Source organism: Dryobates pubescens, chromosome Z, assembly GCF_014839835.1.
Source record: "Dryobates pubescens isolate bDryPub1 chromosome Z, bDryPub1.pri, whole genome shotgun sequence".
Lineage (NCBI taxonomy): Eukaryota > Metazoa > Chordata > Aves > Piciformes > Picidae > Dryobates > Dryobates pubescens.
In genome coordinates, this window is record NC_071657.1 from 69,453,695 (window position 1) to 69,481,454 (window position 27,760).

The 27,760-nt window shown below is 38.6% G+C and overlaps 1 protein-coding gene across 5 annotated transcripts in view; it reads right to left on the minus strand.

Moving 5' to 3' along the window:
• The window catches only part of SSBP2 (single stranded DNA binding protein 2), a 208,509-nt gene that overhangs the window by 18,151 nt on the left and 162,598 nt on the right, over positions 1-27,760 (minus strand). For 3 of the 5 annotated variants that reach the window (XR_008463100.1, XM_054178191.1, XM_054178189.1), the window contains 6 exons: positions 20,087-20,146; positions 15,456-15,522; positions 15,169-15,239; positions 11,926-12,017; positions 6,047-6,095; positions 4,110-4,145 (listed from right to left, as the gene is read on the minus strand). Coding sequence is in view for 4 of the 5 variants with exons in the window: in XM_054178191.1 (XP_054034166.1) it covers positions 4,110-4,145; positions 6,047-6,095; positions 11,926-12,017; positions 15,169-15,239; positions 15,456-15,522; positions 20,087-20,146 (375 nt within the window). In the remaining variant the exon portion in view is untranslated. The remainder of the gene's footprint in view (positions 1-4,109; positions 4,146-6,046; positions 6,096-11,925; positions 12,018-15,168; positions 15,240-15,455; positions 15,523-20,086; positions 20,147-27,760) is intronic. The other 2 variants (XM_054178192.1, XM_054178190.1) reach the window with 1 other exon arrangement.

The following is a 27,760-nucleotide window of genomic DNA, read 5'->3' on the forward strand; positions in this document are numbered from 1 at the left end:
TGCATGGAGGTATACAGACCCAAGAATATCCATTAGTCACTAACTCTGTGTCATGCTGTGAGTCAGACAAGAGAAATGCTTGGAGCAGGGCCTGAGACAATTATATTTAATTCCTTGAACCTACTTTTATTACCACTGTTTTTTCAGCTGCTATTTCTCTTTTATTCACAGTAAACAATGTTTGCTAAGCACAAAACAAGGGGATGTCCTATGGCGACAGAAGAGCCTAATTATGTTAAGAAAGCTTTCTTTTTCAGGTAGACTTTTTATCTCGATGCCATAGGCATCTTATCCTGTTTGTAGAATATCCTAAATTTTTATAAAAAAAACAGTTCTTCCCAAATTAATGACAAATAGATTTAAAAGGTCAGGATAATGCTGGGCACAGTCATATAATTTGCCTAGACTGCTAAATCAAAGATTAAAAACAACAACGACAAAACCTCATGAATCATGGAACATTTATTTTCTTTTTCAGTTATTTCTGTGTTACAAATCTGTTCATGCCTAGGAACTGCACACAAACTGCTCTGGTTGTTAAACACTTTTTCTTAAGGTTAAGAATTTATCCAGCACTTTTATTCTAAACATACCAATTGTTTAGGAAGAACAGAACTGCAACTTCTGGCTTCCTACTGTCTGCATCAATGAAAGTCAGTAAGCATTGACTTTTCCATAGCAAACAATACACAGATTGCTAGAAACAGATGAATATTTTAATTGCCACATGACTATTGTATTTTTATCTCTTTTGTTTATTTTAAAATAGCAGCTTTGCTGCCCCAGAGTATTTTTTCAGTGGCACTGAATATAGAGGTTCTGTTGTTCCTTTCTGCTTACAAGGCCACTGCTGAGATTTCCTGTAATTCATTGAGGTATTTTGGAAGCAGGCAGAGAAGTTTTGGATCTAAAAAACACAGACACTGTTTCTCCATGGCCTACTGAACATATCATTTAGCAATGATACGGGAGCAAACACTATTTTCAGACAAACTCTGCAATGTATTGGCTTCCTGACTGGTAGCACTCCTCAGTAGGTTTGTACAAGTGAAATACTTCCAGAGGGATACATCCACAGTCATTGTAAATGAAACAGAAATCTTCCACCCAGAAGCAGCAGCACATCCCTGCAGTCAGTCAATATACATATACCACTATGCCCTTATGTGTAACACCCACCTAGCAGCTCTTCATCTTGCACTTCCCCTTGCTTGTGACCTAAGCAAGGTCACCAACTACTGTTTGTAAATCATGCTAAGAACAAAGGCTTGCTCCACCATGAAACCCATGGATCAGCTTATAAAAATCAAGGCACAGTCAAAAGTTCATTTTCATACTACCACATAGCTTTTTTTTCTCTTCCCAAATTACAAGTGAATCAGAAGTTAGTCTGTTGGAATCAGGCTTGCCCAAACTGTTTGAAAGGCCTGTGCAGCCCAGAAATTCCACCACTGCTGCTGCAGAGCTACAGACTCCAAATTCAAAGTGACCTTTGGATTATATAAATGACTGTAAGCATTACAGACTGACTTTATCCATATATCTGTGTACTAGGCTCACTGGAGTTTTTTAGATTTTTCTGTATTTTTAGCATCACATAAAAAAGTGTAAAAATTACTCATTAGTTAGAAAAGTTTCTTATCTTCACTACTAACTTTTGCATCAGATTTTAAGTTTGTATTTACTCTCATTGCTTGTACACTTCCTTCTCTTAGAAAGCTTCTTGGTATCAACTATTTTCACTTTGAGAATGCATTAAGTAATGGACGTCTCAAAAACTCTCTGATAAACTAACCAGATCAAGCATGAGGCTCCTGATCATACATCCTTTGGTGTAACAGCTGGTTTCAGAGCTCTCCAGACTTCAACTCTCCCAAATGCTAGCTCTCTTGGAAGCTACTGACCTTTGTATGGCTGGAGTTCATGCATTCCTTTTCCAAAATGTGGTGAGCCTTTCTGAAGCAGGCATCAGATAACACATGCACTGTGCAAGCATTTATACTTGCAGAAGATTTCAACTCTTGGCCCACCTCTGCTGCTCCACCACTATCCTCCGGTAGTGGCAGCCTCAGCTCCACTTGGAGCTCCCTCTGTGTGTCCCTCCACATATTTTGGGTCAGATAAAATGCTTCAACAAGGACCATGGTCTTCAAATGCTTCAATCAACCTCAGCTGTTTTGGATAAACAGGGTCACTAATTCAAGGAATTTCAGCAGCAGACCTGAAGGACTTGCAACCTTCAGCAGAAGAGTGAGGACAAGGAAACAGGCAGCAACATTTTCCAGTAGCACAGCTGGAGTTCACAGAGCCTCAGGCATTTTCTCCAATACGTCAATCTTTTGTTTGTTTCATTCTTGCATCTTTGCCTATCTCTTGATTTCCCTTCAACACTGCCAATTAGAAGTAACATTCCAGCACCAACCTCATCATTGTCTCTGAAAGAGTGACTCTTTCTCTTCCTCTGTCTATATGAAATATGGTGAAACCCTCTTTTGTTCAAATAGTATATGCTAGCTGACCTGGTACAGCCATAGAGTCTGCTACTACAAATTGCATTTTCCTTACGTTTGCTTTTTAAGATGTAATTCCCTGTAGCACCTTCTTTTCTGCTTTCTCAGGACTTCTCACAAAAATTAGAATATGAAGTAAAATATTCTCCAAAAGTCTTCAAAATCTGCAACAATAACTGAGCACTAGTGTCTAGGGCAAAACCAGAAAGCCTCTTCCCAACAGATCTGGACTATTTCCACTAACTGTGGCTAAATGAGTACCAGAGTTATGGACACTTAAGAGAGACATAACCTTTTTCACAGCTGATTGTCTAAACACAGGACAAAATAAATTGATTTTTGTCTAAACAAAGTAAGATAATCTTAGAACTCATCCTTTGGCTTTAGCTCTTCAGGATCATGTCTCTTAGTAAGACTACAAGTAAGAGAAACCTATAAGCAGCACAAGCATGAAAATCACTACTGGCATATTGTCCTTATGGTGAAGAACCAGAGATTTCCACATTCTAAAACAGATTCAGGTTTTATGCTGTTTGAAGCTAGTGCTCTGTGGTTTTCTAATTGTAGGTGACAAAACATGAAATATCAAAAGAGAAGTCTACTGAAACCTGCCCAACCAATAGAAATTTGGAATCTTAGACATAGACATATATATATATATATATGCATGCATATATACATATATATAGACACACATATATATATATAACTCTCCCTCATTACACTGTGACACCAGTACTAAGCATGTGATAAAAACACATAGAAAAATATCCCTTAGCTGGGTACATTGAAAGTACAAATAATCCATGTACAGCAGTAACAACAACAATAAAGGGCCTAAAAGGATAAACAAAGTTAATTTCTTGGGATAGAGATAAAAACAAGCAGTATACACGCCAACAAAAACCAGTCTGTTGATAGGTAAAGGCTGTTTGTTAAACTCCAGAGAGGGAGTTAGCATTTTGTGTTTTGCATTTAAAAAAACCCAAAATATTAAAAATTAACTATTTAATTCTAAAGTACAAACTAAAAAACCAATGACACCAACTAATCCATAATAAATTAAACACACCACCTGTGAAATTAAGACATAACAGACTATGGAGAACACAAACCAACCAAACAAAAAAGGAGTTCTCAAGTCTTTAGAAAGCAATTAAATGAATAAAAATTTCCCTTAAAATGCTTTTGTATATCCTTGAGGAGATAAAAGCTTGTTCTGACTCTCCCAGTGCTTTTACTTTCGGAAGTAGCTCATAAATGCATACATGATATCATGTTACCAAGAAAGCTGGGTTGTTTGTGGTTTGGGTTTTTTTTGTCCTTTATTATTGAAAGACAGTAAGTTGTGTTGTTATATAAATGTTGGCTGAAATAAAACAGCACTCAGGGCAATTTTGACCAGACTGATAATGACTCCAGTAATGAACATCAACATATGCACCAGAGATGGCAGAAAAAAAAAACTAAGTGCAGATCAGATGTTCGGTTCTCAACCAATACACAAGGGTTCTTCTTAACATCTGGACAGCTATTTCTTTTCCTAAATAAAATGTAACATCTATTCTAATAAGCAAACACACACACAAGTGTACTTACTACATAGTTCCCAGGAGATGCTGAAGAATAAGGTATCTGCAATTTCAACAGAAACAAAACAGTAATTTCCACTGCAGTGAGATGGAGTCCATACATATATTTATGTACAGCTGTAGGTTAACAGTTATTTGTTTAATTTATATCAAAGACATGGTTAAGGACTATGGGAAAATGCTGATTTTGTCAAAGCAAGCATGTCTTCAACAGCTTGTACACACATTCAGGTTCAAAACTAGCACTACAAGCACAAATCAAATCTAATGCCCAATATTTCAAATAAAAATGTTTCTGTTTAAGATTACTGTGTCCTCGTAGGCACTCTGATGAAATTATTGTGAAAAAGATTATTTAGACATTTAAATGTCTGTAGGCTGAGGTCTGATACCTGCTCTCCATTGTTTAATAATGAGTGAGGCATGCATTTTTAATAGCTGGCATCACTTTTTAAAGATATTTGGTTACAAGATCTAATACCAACCCAGGTCTTTCATCTACTACAAGAGTAATTCTTATTGTTATTCTTATTGCAGGAGCCAAAATAAGGTCTGTAAAACTCTGTGGTCCATAGTAAAAGCTGAAGCTATAACATTACTAATGTTATATGCTTTATAAGCTTTACAACTTAAGTAGTACATACTGGCATTTAAGTCAGTAAGAATGCAAAGCCATCCCAAGCAGGGACTGAATTTTTATGTTCTTATATAACTCACTCTTGTCTAAAATCTTGATCATAAAAGAAAAAGGAACTCCTTTGTATCTTTCCCTCTAAAAGACACAGTGCTTCAGGACATGGTGTAGTGAGCATGGTGGTGTTGGGTTGACAGTTGGACTTGATGCTCTTAGAGGTCTTTTCCAACTTCAAGGATTCTACAATTCTAAGTTACCAATTTTATTTATTTGCCTTATGCTTTTTTTGTTTTGTTTTGTTTAAGGAGCAAATTCTATTTTCATTATAAATCAAATTCTGATATTTGTTACAGAGGATATCCAGGGATGTCTTTTACAAGACTGTAGATGACTTGTCAGCCAACTCATTTTTGTAAGTACATCTGTAACTGGACTTCTAAATTAATTTCACAGAATTAAAATATTTCAGCTACTAGATGAAAAATACCCTAACATCCACTTTAGTTGAGTACATAGAAAACAAAATTTGAGAAAGAGTTTCATCTCCTTTTTCCCCCAGTTGTCCTAAGTAGAACTGAAAAAACTAAATGAGAACAACAGAGAGAATCAGGTTAGTCTGTTAAGCCAGACCCATCTTACCTGTGTTAAAAAGTGACATGTTTTTATACTAATGATAAATGATCACTGAATGAAAACTTTACCTTTGTGTTTTCTGAAGACATACCAGACATAGGAGATTGCCTCACTGACTTCCTCTTCCTTCAAGCTGCTGTTAGACTACCTTGTTTTGTGGTTGTTGCAATGAAATTCAATAGAGTGCACTAGTTTTTACAAAAAACATTAAAATTTGCTGATGTGTCACAAGCAATTGCTCTGTGACTCCATATTCACTAGTTAAGAGCACCAAACATGCTTTTAGTATGTAAAATATGTGACCACACATTAAGCTGTAACTTAACAAGCTGTGATTTCTCTAGAGCTTGCTGACCAGACAGCGTTGACCTAACTCATCTAAGTTGCACTAACGGATGCTAAAATGTATTTCAAATGTACCCCAGAATAACCTTGTGTTCTGGAAGTGCTGTAACTGATGTGAAGATGCAGTGCAAGATATATGCAGGTCAATGAGCTATCTGCTCAGATCTGCTTCTCATTCTACCTGATCTATATTAGGGTTATGGGGAAAAATAAAAAGCATGCAGTATCCTCCTTGCTGAATGAAGAGGATTTTTCTTTCCTTGTGTATTAATGAGAAATACCTCCCTAAGTTTAAGATGACATCTAATATATTTTAAATATTTACTACTTACAGAATTGGCATTGGTTGGATTTGGCCATGGTCTACCACCCCCAGGACCCCTGTAACAGAAGGTGACAGATAAGACATAGAACAATCCTATTTTCCTGACCAGTTTTGAGGAAGAAAATCAAAATAGTCTGTTTCCAGAGTAAGGACAGATAGCCTTTTTTAAATCAAATTGGATAACAAACCACAACTCAGATATAATGCCATAGCAGAAGTCTCATCATTGCACTACCATCATCATTTAATCAGTTTATGAGCTGATTAAAGGCAATTTATTTATTATTGCAACCCTGCCCCTCACATGTAAGACTCTTCATTTCTGGTACTTGTGTACTTTTCAGGACAGGACCTGTCAGAGTCCTTCCTCAGCAGCCACACTGCCAGAGGCTACAGTGGAGATGACACAGTTCTGTATGGTCACAAACACTTGCAAATTTAGGAAGTGACAGACATTCCCTTTTTATATTCTCAGTGGAACAATTTGAAAGACATAGAAAATTCATGTTTCCTCGAGTGCTTTCCTCCTGTTGATAGAAAATTCAACTCCGTGTTACATAGATGCATGATGCAACGTGGCACAGCAGTTTCATAAAGAGTAAAATAAAAGAGTTCCCAAATTATTTAAGTTCTTATGAGGAGTGTTCATCCTCGTACTCTGCTAACCTGAAAATGTTTTGAGGAAGCACAGGAACAGTACTCTTGCTTACGTAATTAAATACCTTCCTGAAGAACTGAGGATGAATGCATTTATTATGAATCTAGCATTCTGCAGGTATAGCAAGATTTCACCAGTGAAAGCAATGCTGGTACCTGTCAAATGTTTTGGGGAAACATACTTTTTAAAAGAAAAACCCACAGAAAACATGTTACTACAACCTGTATCTGATGGTGATGATAATAACAATAATAAAACATTGTATTAAAAATTGAAAACATGATGGGTTACACACACACCTTAAACACATTTAGATATGTATCTGAAAAGTCTGCTACTTGACTAAGGCTACATTATTCCCACTGAAGGCACAGAAACATGAAATTTATCATGAAGGAGGCAAAATGGGAATTTAAAACCTTTCACATGTTCTTATTACACTTGGCCCAAATGGAAGTGGTGTACACTTGATTAAGTGGCAGCTCCCAAGCAAGAGGGACAAGACTGTTCTCACAGAAAGAAGACCTGGCTAGTATTAAGGTCTGACATCCGAGGTGTAGCTAAAAAGAGAAAGTAATGGGGAAAGGCAGAAAAGAAAAAATATACAATTTGATCATGTTTTTTTCTCAACTCCTGCTGTTATTTTAAGGTTCCCACTCTTAGCTGAGCTCAGAAAAAAAGCTTGGTTTTTAGGCTTTGTCTTTTAACAGTCCCGAGGGAAGTAAGCCATATGGGAGCTAAAATCTCCATGTTTACAGTCCTGACATCTCAATAACCGTAATTATTTTGGGGACAATTAAGAACTCTTGGCTATTTATAAATAAAGACAAAATCACTTCTAGAAGGCCTTGACAACTGAGAGGCACAGCAGATGACAAAACTTTTGCATATAAAATGGCATTTTGGCCTCATTAGCTTTAGAAAAGCAACATCTCACCAGACAGGGGAGAGTGAGTTAAATACAGAGAAGAAAGAAGGATTTATTAATGAGTTGAGGAAGTCTTCTATCCATTTTGAAGTCTTGAAAAACTAAAAACCTATTAAATAGATATGTTGCCTGAGAGATTTAATATTGAACCTTTTTTATTTTAAATTACATTATTGATGAAACTATGAAGAAATTGGCTAAAACTATCAACTGAAACAAATCAGCTGATAATTTATTCCCACTGACATTATTTAAGAAAGTTTGGAAAACAGTGACTATAGGTGAGGTTCTTTTTTGCCTTATTCATTGAGAGGAGAGGTGGCAAAGCAAGGCAAGTGACTCACAGTTCTCATGATCCTCAGGTCACAAACTCAGAAATTTCTCCTTTGCTAATGATTACAAGGAGGAACATTAGGTGCTCTTTTTTCAATGATTTTTTGTGGTTGTTCTTTCCAAAATGTCTTGGTTTGTTTTGTTTTTCTATGTAAGCTGCATGATTTGTTGAATCCTCTTTTTCAGAGAAATCAGGAAACCTTGTAAGAAGTCTATTTTCACCCCCCAAAGTGTGACATTAAGTAACACAAATATATCTGGCAAAAAGCATCAAACAGAAAATAGCTGTGACGAGACTGCAGATTACTCTGAGATACAGACACATGACTGGGTTAAGCCACAGCAACATGGAAGTTTAGGAGACTGGAAAGCTCACCTTTTCATCTAAAAAGCTATTGGAATGTGCAGATTTACTGAATGCCACAGACAGCTCTAAGTATAGACTTAGTAAACACTGTAGCAGATTCTGCTGGAAAGCCGTATGGGTTTTGTGGAGCCACATGCTGTTATCTTATAAAACACATCACACACACACAAAAGCTACCTGCAGGATTTTTTTCCTGTGCAATGCAAGGAGGTTTTCTTTTGACCTTTATTAATAGTATATTTTGGAAGCACCAACAGTGTCATAAAACATTATTATGAATGCAATCAAGGAATTGAACATCTAGATGCAAGTTTGTAAATGTACATTAAATGAAAAAACCAAATTGCCTTTTTTTCTTTTTCTTCCCAGGCATGACTGAGATATTCTTAGCACTTGAGACAGCACCACAGGTCACACAGGCTACTAAAAACTGCCATTGAAACGTAACTCTGCTCCCTGAAATCTTCAATTTTGTTTGAAAGACAGCATTTTTTTCCACAAAGAAATAAAATCTTACCAAAAATGGCTACGCCAAACAGCAACTTAAAAAACTTAAGAGCTAAAATAATATTATTTTGTGTAAGAACATAGGGTATGTTTCAGCTGTTTCAAACAGTAATCTGATAGGCATTAGGGATGACAAAGTAATCAATTCTTCAGCAGTACTTTATTTGGGGAGTGTATGCTCCTGGACTGAAATATTGCCTACGAGCTCTCAAGCTAGCTGTTACTGTTTTTGACAATAAAGAACACTTTTTCATTCAAATAAAGATTAAATTGTAATTGGCAGGTATTCTGTTCTTAACCAAAACAACTTCCTTTTCTGCTTTCCAAGAAGAAAAAAAGCTAGGCTTTAAATGGCAAATGCTTTTGTAGAGTATAATCCAAAAATCATTGACTGGAGCACTGAAAATTTTTCAAGTAAGAAAAAAGTATGGCTATGTAAAGACAAATATATCTTACTACCAGGCAATAGCTTTATCTACAGTAATCTTGTTTCTTAGAATTCTAAGTGCACTAAATTATTTAGACTGTTATTTCTTAGCCCTATGCTTTAGATAAATTGCAAGGGAAAATCCAAATACACATTCAACAGGGCTGGGTCCAGCTACTGCCATTGCCCACAGGTTATCCTTGGCTGCCCTGCTCAACTCTGAATGCTGGAATTGGAACAGACAAGTTGTCTTCACTAAGATCTTGGTAAGGAAAACATTGATAGCAGCAGCTCTGCAGTTAGAAAAAAACCTGATGTCATGGAAATACAACTTTTGATCAGTAGATCCATTTGACAGAGGGAAAAAATGAAATTAGCTTGATAGTATAAAAATTATTCACATAGGCAGGCAGGAAGTAATGGAACTGCTTTTTATCTGAGCTGGAGTAAAGTCTTTGTTCCTCTCAGAAGATTGTATCAAAGGTCACGAATCTCACTCCAATTCATGGTGTCCACTTCAAGAGTACAAACAAGCTGAAAGGAAAATGTACTCTTCCCACTTCACTGAATAAAAAGACCATGATCTCTGTATGCTTACTGGCTCAACATGGACTGAAATGATTGTGAAATGCTACGATATGGAAATGTTAGCATTTCAGCCCATCTCTCCTTTTCCTGGCAGACTAGGAATTCTTTTTTCCAGGAACCTGTTTTCTTATTGTTCCTATGTAAACTCTCATTTATATGGAAAAATAGTCTCAAAATATCTTATCAGTCCTCAGTTATACTTCTGCAACATTTTATTTGGGAAAGCTGCTTTTCTTATAATCTGCTCCTTAGGACAATCTCTGTAGTGCTTCTATTATACTCACACTGAATTTCCAAATATGCAAAATTCTTCTCTACCTCCAGTTTATTAAAAAAGAAGGAGGAAGAAGGAGAAGGAGAAGGAGGAGAAGGAGAAGGAGGAGGAGGAGGAGAAGGAGAAGGAGAAGGAGAAGGAGAAGGAGAAGGAGAAGGAGAAGGAGAAGGAGAAGGAGAAGGAGAAGGAGAAGGAGAAGGAGAAGGAGAAGGAGAAGGAGAAGGAGAAGGAGAAGGAGAAGGAGAAGGAGAAGGAGAAGGAGAAGGAGAAGGAGAAGGAGAAGGAGAAGGAGAAGGAGAAGGAGAAGGAGAAGGAGAAGGAGAAGGAGAAGGAGAAGGAGAAGGAGAAGGAGAAGGAGGAGAAATGCATACCCTTGGGAAGGTTCCTAGAATTGTCTAGAGTTAAATATATGATGTCTATGATACTTTACATTTATTTGATTCATGAATTCAAGGTGTATCTGCAAATCTGAGGAAATTAAGAATAGGTTGGATTAGGTATTTTTTGAGGGTGTTACCTATCTCAATACCTCTTTTATTTGTTCAGGTTGGTAACTCTACTGGCTATGAAAATGAGCACCTCCCATTTATGTTTTCTGTAAAAATGGGTATCTATGACATCACAATAACAAGCACTGTGTCCTCTCTGTCAATCTGCTGAAAACTCATTCTTGAAAGACAAAGGTGTAGAAGGAATAAGGAAAGAACATGGTCTCTGCTTTGAGTTGTAAAATCATTTGATTCTCTTGATGGTTGGAACACCATGCTGCCTTCTGCGACCATGTCAGGGTCTGCTAAATGTTGGTAATGAAAAAAATGTACTAACTTCAGTAGAGGTAGGGATACAGAGGTAGGATACAGGAATAGCTTGATAATCTGTGGTTTGTGTTATGTTATGTAAACCAGCTCCTTAAAATCCGTGCATCTTTTGAGAAAGAAATCTAAATAATATATGGAGCACCTTATTTTTCCTCCCCAGGCTTGTTAATCATGTAAATAACTCTAGGTAAGTAAAAGATTTCTCTGAAGTGAAGATTGCTCATGTTGGGCCACTTACTATGCTAAATTCTTCATCCTAAATCTAGTCTACTCCAGATACAGTAATTTTACATGTGAAATTTTTCTAGACACTTAGAAAGAGGGGTTGTCTACAGGTATAAGAAGCATGTTACATTCCCATGATTAAATCCATGCCTGCAATAAATCAGCACAGCTTAACTGAACTCAGACTACAGACACTTTCACCATCTGATGATCCCCGAAGTACATAGAAACGGTGAAACCCTACACTCATATCTCTAATACTCTTCTATCTGTTTAGTGTGGAAATAAATGTAGCTATGGAAATCAAAACAGCAACAGAGAGAATCATTCACAGTTCTTCTTTCAAGTATGTCCTTTTTCATAAATAGTTCTAGGCAGAGTTTTTACTTTGCTAAAATTATTATTTAAGACAAAAACCATTAGTTGCTCTGGTCATGTAAACCATGTGACTGCTAAGAAAGCAATACATACAAGAATATGTCAAATGAGTATGCTAACAAAATATTCCCAGCATTTGAACTCTGACCTGTGAAAGAAACTGAATATTTGTACAGACTCTTAGGGAGAGCAAAGGTGCCTATAAGAGATGCACACCAAAGAAAGAGATTGCTGTGGGTTTACTTTTTTTAATTGCAATTACTAGTTATCAAAGCAGGTAACTTATTAAAACATGTCCTCCTTGTCTCATGTATCCCAAATGTTACTTTAACAATGAAATAACAATTTTTGGAAACATTTTAAGATTATATTATTGTGCTTACATGTTCATTCCAGGCATCCCCGGGCCACCTAAAGCATTCAGTGGGGGTCTCATTGCACCTCCATAGTTCTGCAATGATAACCAAGGGTCAGACTACCACAAAACAAAAAAACAAAACCAAAGAGGAGGGGGAAAGAAAGGACAGCAAGTTAATTATATCCCTATGTAACTGCTGGCTGGATAGGCCAATGTAATTCAATCTTTCAGGAGTTTCCATTGTTGACTTAAAAAATTAACATTGTTAAAACCAAGGAGGAAGAATTACAAACAACAGAAATATAATACTTTAAATGTCAGCTGCTTCAGGAAGAATTATTTATACATATAGAGGTCAAGTCAATGGCCAGCTAAGGGCCGTTTTATAACATATTTAACATTTATACCATGGAAGCTCATTGAAAATCACAAAGCCGGAGTGAAAATTCTAAGATTTCTGAATCATGGAATTTAAACAGAATTATTTTTCTTAAAATATCAATAAATGCTTGTATAAAATTACATCATATGATACCACTTTGAGGAAATACACCATAACCATTACATTACTCTTCCACTCAGTAATTTCTAATAATAATACCAAATCTACAGTCACTAATATGAGAAGCATTTAACACAATAATGAGTGTCATAGTGGTGCCAACAAATGAATTGCCCAGTATCTATGAAACCTGAGCTTATGCTCTGATTTTATGACAAAAGGCTAACTGTATTATTTACAATATGAAAAAACTAAATTATATCTGTTTGTATTGAGCAGATTTCAAGCAGAACAGTGTATCTCACCTGACAGTTATAATGTGCTCCCTAATCTGTGCTAATCCTGCTACATTTTTCTGATATTTAAAAAGACTGGAAAACAGTAGATTCTGTAAAATGAACAGCTGTGCATTTTGGAAGGAGGAAGGGGACTCTTTGCAGTCTGTTTTCCAAAACCAAAACTAATACACTTTCCGTCATGGGTAGTACACTGGCAACACAATAAAGGCCTATAGGTTACAGAACAGCAGCTCCCTATCTGGTTTACTTCACTTCTCCATCTTGATGTGGGGAGTGCTGAGCCATTCCCCCTGTTTTGCCTATCTGGTATCTTCCCTTTTTATTTTAATTCAGGAATTATTTGTGTGGACTGAGGGTAAAGATCTTTACAGGATCCTGCAGGGCTGGAATAATCCTAATCAAATGTACTTTTAACTCTCATTACTGCTAATTCTAATCAAATGTACTCCTTCGTCCTAAAATAAGAGAGCTTTCATTAAGGCTGCCAATATATGTTCTCTCAGCTGCAGCCATGCTCTCTGCAGAAGTTAGTGTCCCATTTTGTTCCTTACAGCTTTTTACTCAGTTACCACAACCACCAGTTTACCTGGTTGTTAAGTTTTTCATGGAAATGGCCAAAAAGAGACAGATTAGCCAAGATTATTTTTTTCCTTAAATATTTAAGATGACTTATTGACCAGAAAGCCTAAGGGAGCATGTAGGAGGCTCACCAGCAGGTATGAAGGACAGAGAGTAGGTCTGGTCATAGACTGGAGACAGCACCAATTCATCTAGCACAACTGCAGCTGAACCTAATTCTTGGGAGCTTTTCACAGATCTGAGCATTTATAACCATCCACTGCTTTCTGCTTCACGTTACTTCGTTTGCAATGACTTAGAATCATCAAGCACAAAACTGAGGTAAATTTTCCTCCAAGTTTTCCAGCATATTCATGCTATAGTGGCTTTAAGTATTTCTATATCAGCCCATAAAGTGTCTTTCTAGTTGACTGCCTGTGCAGCAAGGCAGCAGGTCCTCCCACTATAGGCACACCTAAGCCAATTTTACAGCACTACAGCAAGGTATTAAAAGCAGGTGTGAAAGATTAATGAAATTTGGGGTTAGAACTACATTGTGACAAGATCCTAAATGCCAGATACAAAGATAGATGATAATCCATTTATAGAAAAGATTGGTTTGTGAACTTGAATTTTGTGCAGATTAGCTACATTTTCCCCCCATTTTAAGAGGATGTTCAGCACACAAAGTAAGAACCTTGCAAAAACAGTGGATTTTAAGAGACAGCAAAAATGGAATGAAAATTGGCACGACTGCTGTGTGACTAATGGTGCTGCATAAAGTATCAGCTCAATCTCATATGGCAGCATTGTAAAGCTTCTCTTTCTACCTCCAAAAGCAAGTGGTAAATATATTTCAATGCTGCAGAAAAAAATATATTAACAAATGCATTGAATAATGATCTGTTGGTCACATAGCAGGTCTACAATAGAACTACAGAACTGGTTTCTACCATGAAGAAGCCCCAAAATTGTAAAGGCAGTCATGAACGGATTTGAAAGGTAAAGCAATTTGTCATTTAAAATTCAGTTCTTGTTCCAAGGCACAAAGAAGTCACTAGAGAGATTATCTGAAATGGGGAAGTAAAAATGCAAAGTGTGGGCACAACAAGCATGCTGTAAAACAAAATACTGGCAATGCCAGTATATAACACTAACATCTAAATTTTCTCCCTGTGAGAGTGCTGACTAGATACAGAACAATCTTTTGGATTCGAGTTTCAGGTATGCATCAGAATTAATTTGCTTTCTACCTTCGTTTGGTGATGAAGTGTAATACTGACAAATATTAATTCATCTTTTCACACTTTTGAAGAAAGTGCCTATTAAGAACTATGGCCAAGTCAGCACCACAGAGAAGGCAGATTCTTACAATCCAAGGTTGCTTTTCTCCTCAAAAACAATGCTAGAGAGATGCTTGTGATTGAGAAGGAGGAGAAATGATAACACCAACTTCACATTTTACATGGCACTCACTAAAAATCTACATCAGTAGTGGATGAAAGAAAAACTTTACAGAATTTTGTTAAGTACTTTTGGTACAAAGAATTTGCTTGATAAGAAGCATTAATGCTTTCCTCTTAAAAAACATAATCAAAGAAGTTGGGAAGATGAGGAAACACCTCCTCCATCCTTGGTTTCCTTTACAAATGTCAGCTTTTGATTACAACATACACTGTCTGTAGGACAGACAGTGAAATAAGCAAGTTAAGAGATTCCTCTTTTAATTTAAAATCTTAATTTAAATCACTGATGAACTACAACTCAGAATTAATTTCTGTAAGACAGAAATTTTATTCTAAAACGGGGTTAGAAGAACACGTCCTAACCATCTTCAAGTGATGGAAAGCCAGAGTAATATATTGCAAGTATAGGCAAATAAAAATGTCTGTCTCTCTCTGGAAGGTACCTGGGGTCCTAATGGAACCATTCCTCTTGGAGGAGTCATTCTCTGCATTGGCCCACCCATGTTTGGATGTCCTGCAAATAAATGATGTCATTTTAGAAACCACAAAATACACAAGAACCTTCTGAAAAAATAAAACACACACACCCCCCCAAACTCCCAAAGCACAACACTTCAACAACTCATTAACAAAAAGTTTAAAAAGCTGCAGGGAGCTTTGAAACACAGAAAGAAAAGAAGCAAGTCTGAGAATAGAGGACTTCTGAATGGTCCAAATAACTGTCATTCACCTTGCTGCCGTGTTGGGTCCATCCCACTAGGCAATAATGGCTGACTTCCTGGGACACCTCCAAGTGCCTGCAGGCATAGAAACCATATGTTACGAGAACATAATGCTTTGAAATTTATGGTAAAGACAACATGCAGACACTTTGGTTTCAATTCCCAGATGTTTATTCTGAATCAAGAGTAATGTGGAAGAGTTAATGTTCCTAAATGCCCTAGCTAAATGTCCTAAGTGTCTAATGTCCCAGAACCTTGGCTATGGATTTGTATGGACCAACTCTTGGGCTTCTATGGAATTATGTATAAACTATCTCCAAATAGAATTCTGATATTTATTTGATTCTGCCTCAATACTTCCTCCATTTTAGCTTACCTATTATTTAACCTTGAAATACTTCATCACAGGATCATAGGATGTTAGGGGTTGAAAGGTACCTCTGGATATCATCATGTCCAACACCCCCTGCCAGAGCAAGACTATAGAAACTCATGCAGGTTGCACAGGAATGCATCCAGATGGGTCTTGAAAGTCTCCAGAGAAGGAGACGCCACAACTTCTCTGGGCAGTGTGTTCCAGTGCTCAGCGACCCTCGAAGTGAAGAAGTTACTCCTTACATTGAGGTGCAACATCCTGTGCTGTAGTTTATATCCATTGTCCCTTGTCCTACCACAGGGTGCAACTGGGCAAAGGCTGTCCCCTCCCTCTTGACACCCAGCTCTCAGATATTTATAAACATTTATTAAATCCATTCTCAGTCTTCTCCAGACTAAACACCCACCAGTCTCTCAGCCTCTCCTTGTAGGCCACATGCTCCAGTCCCTTAATGATCCTCATAGCCCTCCTTTGAACTCTCTCAAGTAGATCCCTGTCCCTCTTGAACTGGGGACCCCAAAATTGGATGCAGTATTCCAGGTGAGGTCTCACTAGGGCAGAGTAAAGGGGAAGGAGAACCTCCCTTGATCTGCTGCATATACTCCTCTTAATGCCCCCCAGGATCCCATTGGCCCTCTTGGCCACAAGGGTACATTGTTGTCCTGTGGATAGTTTCTTATCCACCAGGTCCTACTCCACAGGGCTGCTCTCTAGCAGATCTTCTCCTAACCCATACTGGTTCAGTTTATTATTCCTTGCCAGATGCAGGACTCTGCACTTATCCTTGTTGAACCTCATTAGGTTCCTCTCTGCCCAGCTCCCCAGTCTGTCCAGGTATTGCTGAATGGCTGCACAGCCTTCAGGTGTATCAGCCAAGCCTCCCAGTTTGGTATTGTCAGCAAACTTGCTGAGCACCGCCTTCTCCTTGTGTGAATGGCATGTTATCCAAAGCTTATATTGCTACAGTTTTCCCTTTTAACCACAATTTAAACATTTTCTTTCAGAGGTCAGGACACAGACACAGATATTTGCTGAGAGTGAGCCATAACTGAGTCAATCACACAGGGTATGGTTAATTAGGGCTGTGATGTAAGGGACATTTTATCTTCCACCCTGCCTTACTCTTGAAGGGCATCAATGCCAAGATAAGCTTATTATTCATCTGCAAGAGATAACAACAGTCACAATAATACCTCCTGAATCCTGGTGTCAAGGATGAAGGCACATTGTGCTGTTACTTCACCTGTGGTCTAAAAATCAAACACTTTGTTTTTATGTCCCCACATCTTAATCTGCCCTTTGGGTTTACAGTAACTGAATTACTTTTAGGGCTTACTTCTAGTCTGTTACCTACAGCTCAGTCAGCTAGAAAAATGTTTTCATGAATGGATCTTTGCAGCCCTTCAAATAGGTGCTGTTTAGCATTTCAAAACAATACCATGTTTTCAGTAAACATGTATCCAAAATGAGTAGATCTGTTACTAAGCAAGTGATCTACTCAGGCTACTAATATAGGTTGCTGTTTACTGTGTGAATAGACAAATTGCTCTTGACCCAGAAATACTGCAGTAGTCTTGGACACATACAGAAGAGAACCTATCTACAAATGCTACATGGTTTGTTTCCATAATAAGTAGGAAACTCAGAATTAAGATGTACATTATTGCTTGAAAGGCAATACAGTCAAGGCACTGCACTGCAAGGTTAATGAACAAATACATAATCTGAGATGACATCATTAAAATCAGAGTTTTACGTGTACTTTTGTGGCTTGAAGGTGGGGTGATACAGGAGAACAACACAAAGTGTTGTTGCACAAAGTGTCAAATACTGGCAAAGCAGGAACTTCTGCCAGAGATAGCAAGAGACACACAGTGATGCTGGGTTGATAGCTGGACTTCATTATCTTAAGAGGTCTACTCCAACCTTAATAATTCTATGATTAGCTGCTGTGAGCACACATGACTGCAGAGTTAACTCATGCAGTCATTGCACTGCAGATCATTACATGCAGGTCTGTGGCTACCTTTTCACGTAATACCACTTTTTGTGCCAAATGAGAGTACCTGCACAGCACAATGCATTGCCAACAGCATATGCCCTTGTAGGGCTTGGTCTCATGCATGCTACTCCCTGTCTGCAACAAGGAACAGATCATTGACTGCTCTTCCAAGTATCTGATAAGAACAAAGGCTCTGTGTTAGAGGGATATACTGCATTTGCTGGATGTGCAGTCAAAACTGGCCCTCCACCTTATCCCTTTGTAACAGGTTTGCAGTTGGTGGATGTGCAGAGCTGCTATGAGTAGCTGCAATGTGGCTGCTTATCTCTGCAGATGTGTACTCTGGGTGCATTCTTTAACCACGTTGGTCATTTCATCCAGGGTGAATACTCTGTGCATGTCCTTATTGTCAGAATATGTGTTAAGTACCTCTAAGCTTTCATTTACAATTTGCATTAGATGGAATAGCAAAAGTTAACTTAGGTCTACCACTCAGCAGGCATTAACTTGCTTGCTGTAAAGCCTATATCTAGCTCACATAGCTCTTACACAGCACTAGACTGCACTGTGCATGCCTGTTCCTTGCCTAAGAAACACATTCCCTCCTGCAAGCCATTAAGGAACAGACTTATAGTTACAGTGGGAAGTTTAACTCTTATTTTTACTGACTTTCTCTAATCAAAATTTTTGCTTTAAAGCTACACAACAATAGCTTATTACTTCCACACAGGGCCCATCTATACTACAACTTAAATAATGTCAGTGTTGTTAAAAGCAGTAACTGATGAATGTGGCATAATTTAAATGAATTGCAAGAGCTGTAATTCACTGAGATTACGTGATTATGTTATAGCTCTGAACTGAAAATATCACAATGTGCAGGCAAAAACACTTCTGAAACTAAAAATGCAGGTTGGCAGTGCTTTCACAGCACTCACCACATCCACTATTTACCTGGATCAGAAATATAAAGAGAGAAACAAAGGGCCTATGTGAAACCCAAACAGTGGTGTATCTTCGGCTACGGTATTACTGAAAGATGCAAAAATCAGGAACATATTTTGTACTGAGTTATGGTATGTCTGGAGGAAATACTTAACTAAAACATTAATGACAATGCATGCTTATTTTGTCCCTTGATGATTACTTCAGCAAGGTTAATTAAGTCAACCATTTCCTTGTGAGAAAGCAGGTATGGTACAGATAACGTAACCTGCTCCCAAACATGATGCTGGATGTGGAAGAATATATGAAGAAGTCTTTCAACCTGGAGTTGGTATGTCCTGCTCACTAGAATTAAGAATTCACAGTTTCTGGCAATACTGAGCTAGTGCTAAAGAACAAGTTCATTGACATCATGTTATCCAGATATAAAAACACAGCTAGAACTGAGGCTGGGGCATCAAACTTTCCTCATCAACCTGTGGCAACAAGAAAGGCAGCCCTTGAAGCCTAAGCTGAACCATCTCATTCCATCTATCCTACCTGTCTTTGCCAGTATTGTCAGTGACAGTTTTTCTTTCAGAGTTCCACCTACATTTCTCTGTCTGCTTATCTTTAACTTTTCATTTGCTGACAACTGCTTTCTCCTCCTCTAGCTGTACTATGGAGAACTTAAAAATACAAATTCTATCTGCTTCCATAGCCATCTCTTCACAGATGGGCCAATAAAGGTCTCTGATGACGAACAGCAGATCATTACTCATCCTTGTTACACTGGCATGCATATCCTTTGATGGAAATGATACAAAACTAGGAATTCGATGCATTTATAAAGTCCTTGGAGTATCTCTAAGAGCCATGGAGCACTTCATACCTGTTTCCAACCAACGATCTCTGAATTTACTATGAAATAAATATAGTTCATACATACAAAAAAATAATAGCATGGAGTGATGTATTTTATGCAGAATTAGGTGACTGTGGGTAGGAAACTTCAGAAAGTTTAACAGTCATGGGGACATTCTACCCTCATCTCAGAGCAGGCAGCTAACTTTAGTGCAGCACCATGCATATTCTTCCTCTGCAAACAGTTTTAACACACAGCAAGTTTTGAGGTGTAGACATTAATTAAGCACAGGAAAGTGAGCTAGGAGTGGCATGGCCACATCTTATCAAAATAACTGTCAGAATGGGATGGAGAGGGACAGATTGAGTTCTGTAGCTCACAAGCCACTGGCAGGCAACAAGACAACTTTCCTTCTTCTCACCATGGCACCATGACCCAGGACTTCAACAGTGAGGCAGTGATGAAGCCTTACCTGATTGGGTATTCTTAAAGGTGGCCTTGGACCTCCAGGGTACCGAGGGGACATGAAAGGCTATTAAAAACAAACAAACAAACAACAACAAACTGTTAAATAATAAAAATTAGCTTGTAAATACCACTTTGAGTCACTGGGTGCATGGCGTGCACCATGCTCACATCTCAAGCATCCAGCTTAAATACTTCCACATAACCTTCATTATTTTATTCTACAATGCTTAGCAGAATGAATAAATACAGAGATTCTAAGTGAATACTTTCATCAAAATGTATTACTTAAACCTTTGTTACAGCAATTGAGAATGTAGAATATAAACAACTTTAATACATTAGCAGTGAAGAATAATAAAAACTGGTTAGATCATTAATCACACATCTGTACTTTCCACCTCAGAAGGGGGAATAATAGGAACCCCAGAACAAAAAACAAAGATGTTCTTGGAAGAGTCAAAGGTAAGTAATAGCACAACAATTCACAAATACTCTCCCTTCGCCTCTTCAGAATGACACAGTAAAACATAATAGAAGAAGTAACATGTGAGGGCACCATTTTCAAGTTTCTGTCATGACTATTCAGGACTTTGGTGGTTCCATTACACATAATTAATTCAATTTCCCACTCATCCCACCCTACCATATCCAACCCCATGGTCACACAGTAAATCTCCTCTCTCAAATCCAAATTTATACTGAAATCTGTCATACCATCCTGCACCTTCTGAGATTCCAGCAACTCTTGGCTACTATTTCATATCCCACAAACAATATCTGTCCCTTATGACAAACAAATGGTAGCACCAGCAAATATGTTGAACATCTCCACCTATCCTAGCCTGAAGTGTGACCAAAGTCTGTATATCTAAAAAGGGGGTAGATTTGTGGCAAGAGTCAGATCTACAGGAAAAATGCACAAACATCTGACTTAAACAGATGATGAAGAGGATCGTTTTGGCAAGCAAGTGTACCTTTAACTCCAGAAGAAAATGAAGAGCTAAAAGTATGCTTTGACTGAGAGCAAAGGGACAAAAAGTGATTCTTTGTATGTCTGAAAGAGGGATTCACTACTGTTTATGACACTGCCACTGGAGACAGGGGAGAGAGATTAAGGAAAGGAGACTGCTGGGACTTCCCAGGGGCAAACACTGATGACAAATGAGATGCTGCACATTGAAACTCAGTCTTTGGGGTCTCCTCAAAAAGAAACACACATAGGCATCATCTACTAAGCTGCAGTTAAATACCACTGGGGCAGGTCACTAGAAGTCTATAATCATTTTCACTGTTTTATAACTTCATGGCATACTTCAGCTCCATCATCCAGTCATCATCAATGCCAGTAATGCATGTAGCAATAGTTACTATCAGAATTATATGGGTTTTTAAAACATTATAATTATTTTACCAATAATAACAATGGAATCTTCCAACTAATCTTGCATTAAAAAAAGGAAACGAGGGAACCTTTCACATCTTAGGATCAGATGAAAGCTGAAATAATGCAACCTACATAAACATGTATTCAAATACAAGTACAGCAATTTAAAATACAGAGGTTTTGCAAACTGGAGAACAAAGTTCTGTGAAAAGATGAATAAAAAGGGTATTTGAAATTATGTGCCATAAAAAAAGGAAAGCTTCTTCATGTCTGCTCTCTGATAAGAAACAAAGTAAAAAGGGTTGTGCATGTCATGAAGGCTCTAAACATGCAGGCCCTTCTAAAGCAGCAGAAGTGCAAGGAAATTAGAATTTCAACAATTTCCATAAAGGTCAACCAAGAGCATTGTATGGAGTGCAGCACACTCTAGCATCTTGGATTTGGCTTGCCTCATCCAGCAAATGAAACCTTAACTTTCACTTAGAGTTGTATAGCTCATAAAAGGGAAATCAGGAGTGTCTCTGAATTCAACCATATATTAATGTAGAATCACACTACTAAGATTAGTACATAATAGTGTGCAATTTGCCAAACATCTGCTCCTGTCAAGCAGGATGGAAATTTGCTTGTCCCCTCTCTTCCCAGTGGGTACATCTTTCTGTGAAGATTGTAAAAACACATAAACACTTGGGGTTTGTAGAGAATTTAGAAATGTATTGTAAAATCTGAAACAAATGACCCACACTGCATTGAGGAAAAAGTTACAGATATAAAGTCACTATTTCACTTTTCAGAATATGACTCATATCGTTTCTAATGCCTGACAATTAAGTGTCCACATTCTTTGGTTTGGTGAGCCCCCAGGGTTAGTAGCTGATTCAGATCTTTGAGAAGGTCTAAATCTAGGTAAGTCTCAAGTCTACTTAATAAAAGTGACTCACAGAATGCATTCTTCTCTGAAATCATACAGAAGAAACTAATTTATTCTATGATCAGGTGACCCGTCTGGTGGACGTGGGGAGGCCTGTGGATGTAGTCTACTTGGACTTCAGCAAGGCCTTTGACACTGTCCCCCACAGTAAACTGCTGTCTAAGCTGTCAGCTCGTGGCTTGGACAGCAACACTCTGTGATGGGTTAGGAACTGGCTGGAGGCCGAGCCCAGAGAGTGGCGTGAATGGTGCCCCACACCCAGCTGGCAGCCAGTCACCAGTGGTGTGCCCCAGGGATCAGTGCTGGGCCCCATCCTCTTTAACATCTTCACTGATGATCTGGATGAAAGGATTGAGTCAGTCATCAGCAAATTTGTAGATGACACCAAGTTAAGAGCAGATGTTGGTCAGTTAGAGGGTAGAAAGGCTCTGCAGAGGGACCTCGACCGACTGGACAGATGGGCAGAGTCCAATGGGATGGCATTCCACAAGTCTAAGTGCCGGGTGCTGCACTTTGGCTACAGCAACCCCATGCAGAACTACAGGCTGGGGTCAGAGTGGCTGGAGAGCTGCCAAACAGAGAGGGACCTGGGGGTGCTGATTGACAGCTGCCTAAACATGAACCAGCAGTGTGCCCAGGTGGCCAAGAAGGCCAATGGCATCCTGGCCTGTATCAAGAATAGTGTGGCCAGCAGGAGCAGGGAAGTCATTGTGCCCCTGTACTCTGCATTGGTTAGGCCACACCTTGAGTCCTGTGTCCAGTTCTGGGCCCCTCAGTTTAAGGACATTGAGACACTTGAACGTGTCCAGAGAAGGACAACAAGGCTGGGCAGAGGTCTTGAGCACAAGCCCTATGAGGAAAGGCTGAGGGAGCTGGGATTGCTTAGCCTGGAGAAGAGGAGGCTCAGGGGAGACCTCATTGCTGTCTACAACTACCTGAAGGGGGGTTGTAGCCAGGAGGGGGTTGGTCTCTTCTCCCAGGCAACCAGCACCAGAACAAGAGGACACAGTCTCAAGCTGTGCCAGTGGAAGTGTATCATAGTATCATAGTATCAGTCAGGGTTGGAAGGGACTACAAGGATCATCTAGTTCCAACCCCCCTGCCATGGGCAGGGACACCCCACACTAGATCAGGCTGGCCAGAGACTCATCCAGCCTGGTCTTAAACACTTCCAGGGACGGAGCCCCAACCATCTCCCTGGACAACACATTCCAGGGCTCGAGGTGAGGAGAAAGTTCTTCACTGAGAGAATCGTTAGCCATTGGAATGGGCTGCCAGGGAGGTGGTGGAGTCACCATCCCTGGAGGGGTTCAAGAGGGGATTGGATGTGGCACTTGGTACCATGGTTTAGTCATGAGGTCTGTGGTGACAGGTTGGACTTGATGATCTTTGAGGTCTCTTCCAACCTTGGTGATTCTGTGATACTGTGATTTGTATTTTTTTTAGTTATTGTTCCTCAAGCAAGCATCAAAGCAGACTTCGAGAGCCAGTGCATCTATTCTTAACTGACTTGAATGAGGCTGTGAACTAACACTGATTCTGTCTTACAGGATGGTTTATGTACTGACAATATGTGTGAATTTATGTATTCCCTTTAAACATGTTTGTTCCAGCATTTATACCTTCTCCTGTTCTTTTAAGCAACTGAACCCAAATGGGATTGCAACAAGTAACTTCATCTAGTAAGTATCAAATAGTTCTTATGGTTCTTGATGGTCATGGATACAAACACTGCACAGTTCTACAGGCAGGGAAATATGTATTTCGTGGGGGAAGCACAACTGATGTTTTCATGAACAAAAGTACCAATAAAGGTCCACACAGCACTGCAGAAAACAGTGATGCTGAACCGCAATGTAAAAAAAAAACATGCCGTTTTGGACCAAGATTTAGTACTTACGTTTACCACAAAAATTCTACCATTAGAAAGAAAAAGTTACAAGTTTTTGTTTCTGTGTCAGTTACTAAACTTATCCCTCTCCATCACCAATGTTATGTTGGTCCACAAAATGTTCTACCAAGACATATCAAGCCAACAAAGAGAGTCTGTCAAACAGTTTAGTGGAAATAAATTAAATACAGCTTTCCACTACACTGGAAGAAGTTTTTCCCAAGTCTCTCTCACACACATTATGAAAATACATGTGAGACACAAGCTCTAGCAGTATACACTTTCTGTCACATGTTGTTTTGCTACACCCTTTGTAATTAGTAAGAACAGCTGGCATCCAGTTTACTTTGAGTTGCTGAAATAACTATGGCTTAGGGAGGAACCACAATGAACTTACTTTTCTTACAGCTAGCAGCACTCTTTCCTTGACTTCTCAGAAGCTTTTTTCCTCCCCTTCTTCTAATGATACTGGGCACATACATCACAAACAGTAATAGGTTCAATACATGGGCATGAAAATTAAAACCAGTGAACACATATTTTGAACTGGACTTCTGAAGACAAAAAATAAATGCTTTGCATGTTGAAGACTTGGGACTTCCTGCCTCCTACCTAAGCTCTGTGTCAATTTAAAATTCAGTATCATGACAGTCAAAAATATCTAAAGGATCCCAACACTAAATTCTCAGCAAGACAGGCTGCTTTTTTTGACTACAGTTCAACAAAGGACTGTTTAGCTGCCACACCAGAGAATCAAATACTTCCATAGTTACCCCAGCTAGCAGGGAGGGAGAGGGCTGTCAGCAATACAGAGAGTACAAGAGCACTTCTTCTTCCAACTAAGTATTATAGACATATGACTCTTCAAAAAATAGCCAGGATAAAAATAGAAAGGAATAATTAAGCTGGAAAATATGCCAGAAGATATGCTATGTGATTTAATAATGCAGCAACAACAAGAAGGAGACAGAGGGGCAAAACATCTTATCTCCTGGAGGCCTCTCTGCACTTAAGGATGCAGAATCCTCTTCAAATAATGTATCTGGCATTTCAGGGCCAGATCATGATTAAGATGTTGCAAAGCCTGTGTTAGGGAAACCTACCATTTGAAGCTGATGTCACTGAGGAAGAAGGACATTACCAGTGTACCTTACCCCACAGAAATTTTCAGGTGCTGAAATGGCTCTCGAGGGTTTCCAGTCACTACTGCATCCTTCAGGTCCATAACAGGGAGGTTATACCTGACGTGTAAACAATGGTGTTGTGCACTACTCTAAGCTACTTCTCAAATGGAGGTCAGGAACTGGCACATACACTAATGTATTAAGAAAAGCAAAACACCACCACCACCCCCAAAAAAACCCAAGCAACCAAACGCACACAAAACAAACAAACAAACAAAACACCCAAAGAAGTCCATGAAAAGCACAAAATAACAGGAAAGCCTGTCATATCTAAGCCACAACTGAGATGCAGGTGTTACCAGCCTTGTAAAACATGTGTCATGCAAGCTGCAGCAACAGCAGAAGATTCTGGTAACTCTGTTGGAGAGCAGCCAAGTAAAAGGTCTATGAACACCAGTATACTGTAATTACTGCCTCCAGGTAGAAAACCCAGTAATTTGGTATCTCAGAAAGCATCTTGAAGGACCAAAATAATATAAGCAGAAGTTCTGCTGAACTAGGTGAAAAAGAAATCAGAGAGGAAAAACCTTTTGTGTAGTCAATGCAAAATGCATGCATTTACCAACTTAAACTGAAAACCAAAAAAAACACGTAAAAGAAGAAAAATACTTAAAAAAGAATACTATAAACATGCTAAAAGCAGAGAGACAACATAAAGGAAAAGTGTAAAATTTAGTAGAATCCTGGAAACATAGAATGGTCTGGGTTGGAAAGGACCTCTGAAGGTCATCTAGTCCAACCTCCTCTGCAATAAGCAGGAGCATCCTCAACTAGATCAGGTTGCCCAGGGCCCTGTGGAGCCTCAATTTAAATATCCCCAGGGATGGGGCCCCAAACACCTCTCCAAGCAACCTGTTCCAGCATTCCACCACCCTCATGGTAAAGAACCATGGGCTCCCTGCCCTTCCTTGCAGTATCCAATTGTGTCCAATTTTTAATACTTCAAAGAAGGAAAGTTCAAGAACTTGAAAGATGGTGCCACATGTTCTTGTACTTTGTGATATCTTCTTGTCAAAGAAGGAATCCAACTGCATATATAGAGAGAGTAGGGTATCTTAGAAACTGTATTTATTATAATTTTGTGAGTTATGTATCCATGTGCAATGCACAAATTGTGTAAAATACTGTTTTCCTTAATCACTGGGAACACAAATGGACAAACAGGTAATGAGTTTCTCAGCAGAGACGTCTTTGAAGAAGCAACACCTATGCACAGTAGCCTCACTACGCCCATTTTTGGTTCCAGTATTCAGGAAAAAATATTTCACAAAAAATATCCACCAGCAAGGCATTTTTCTCTGCCAGCTGTGTAATTCTCTCTCTGTATTTTCTTGAGCTGTTTGGGAATCTCTAGAATATGGTGTATTCTAGTTTCCTTGTACCTAATAATCATGGAATAGAAGAATTCATAAGGTGGTGTTCTACAGATTTCAGTAAATCTATTTTTTCTTTACATTTACTTCCACTTCAAAAACTGAGAACACAGTTTTTCTTTCTTCCAAATATAGGGGGAAGGTGTTTGCAGATATTTTTATCATTTTTTCTCATGTTGTTACATTTGTCAACCATATTTTGTCCCACATATATCACAAAATTTACAATAATCCACAGTAAAAGAACTAATCCTGAATATTGTTTACATTTCAGTTCCTTCTGAGATGTAATTCCTACTGAGATGATTTTTCCATGAAGATCTGTATCTGTTCCAATACATTACATGATTACCTATGACTTGTTACACTGCAGAGCAAAACATCATGCAACAAATACACACCCCAGGAAAACAAGTAAATGTAGCTCAAAAAGAACTGCTGCAGTTATTTGAAATGAGTAATGGAAGGTTGCACACATCTGATAACTGTAAAAATACCATGAGCCAAAATGCCAGTGAACAAAGATTGGGGTGAGAATAAAATGGAATTAATATTGCTGGAACAGGAGAACTCTGTCTATATGGCATCAAAAACCCCCACTGTTTTTAGGGTAGCTTAAAATAACAACATCCATCTAGGTTCACATTAACATCCTCCCAGCCAGGGATACTAAAACATGGGGTTCTTTTTTCAGCTGGGGAAAATACATGTTTGTTTGTCTGCTCAAAGCAGGACAGAAGGTATGATTTAAAGCACACCACCAATCTGGTTTAAATGAGTACATTTAAGGCTGCTGTAGAAGGCAGGGCAGTCACTCGACTGGTCTCATACAGTCAAAATACACCCTCTGACACTGACCAGTTTGCAGCAGAATGACTTGCAAAGCCACAGGAGGGATGCACTGAGCGTTCAACC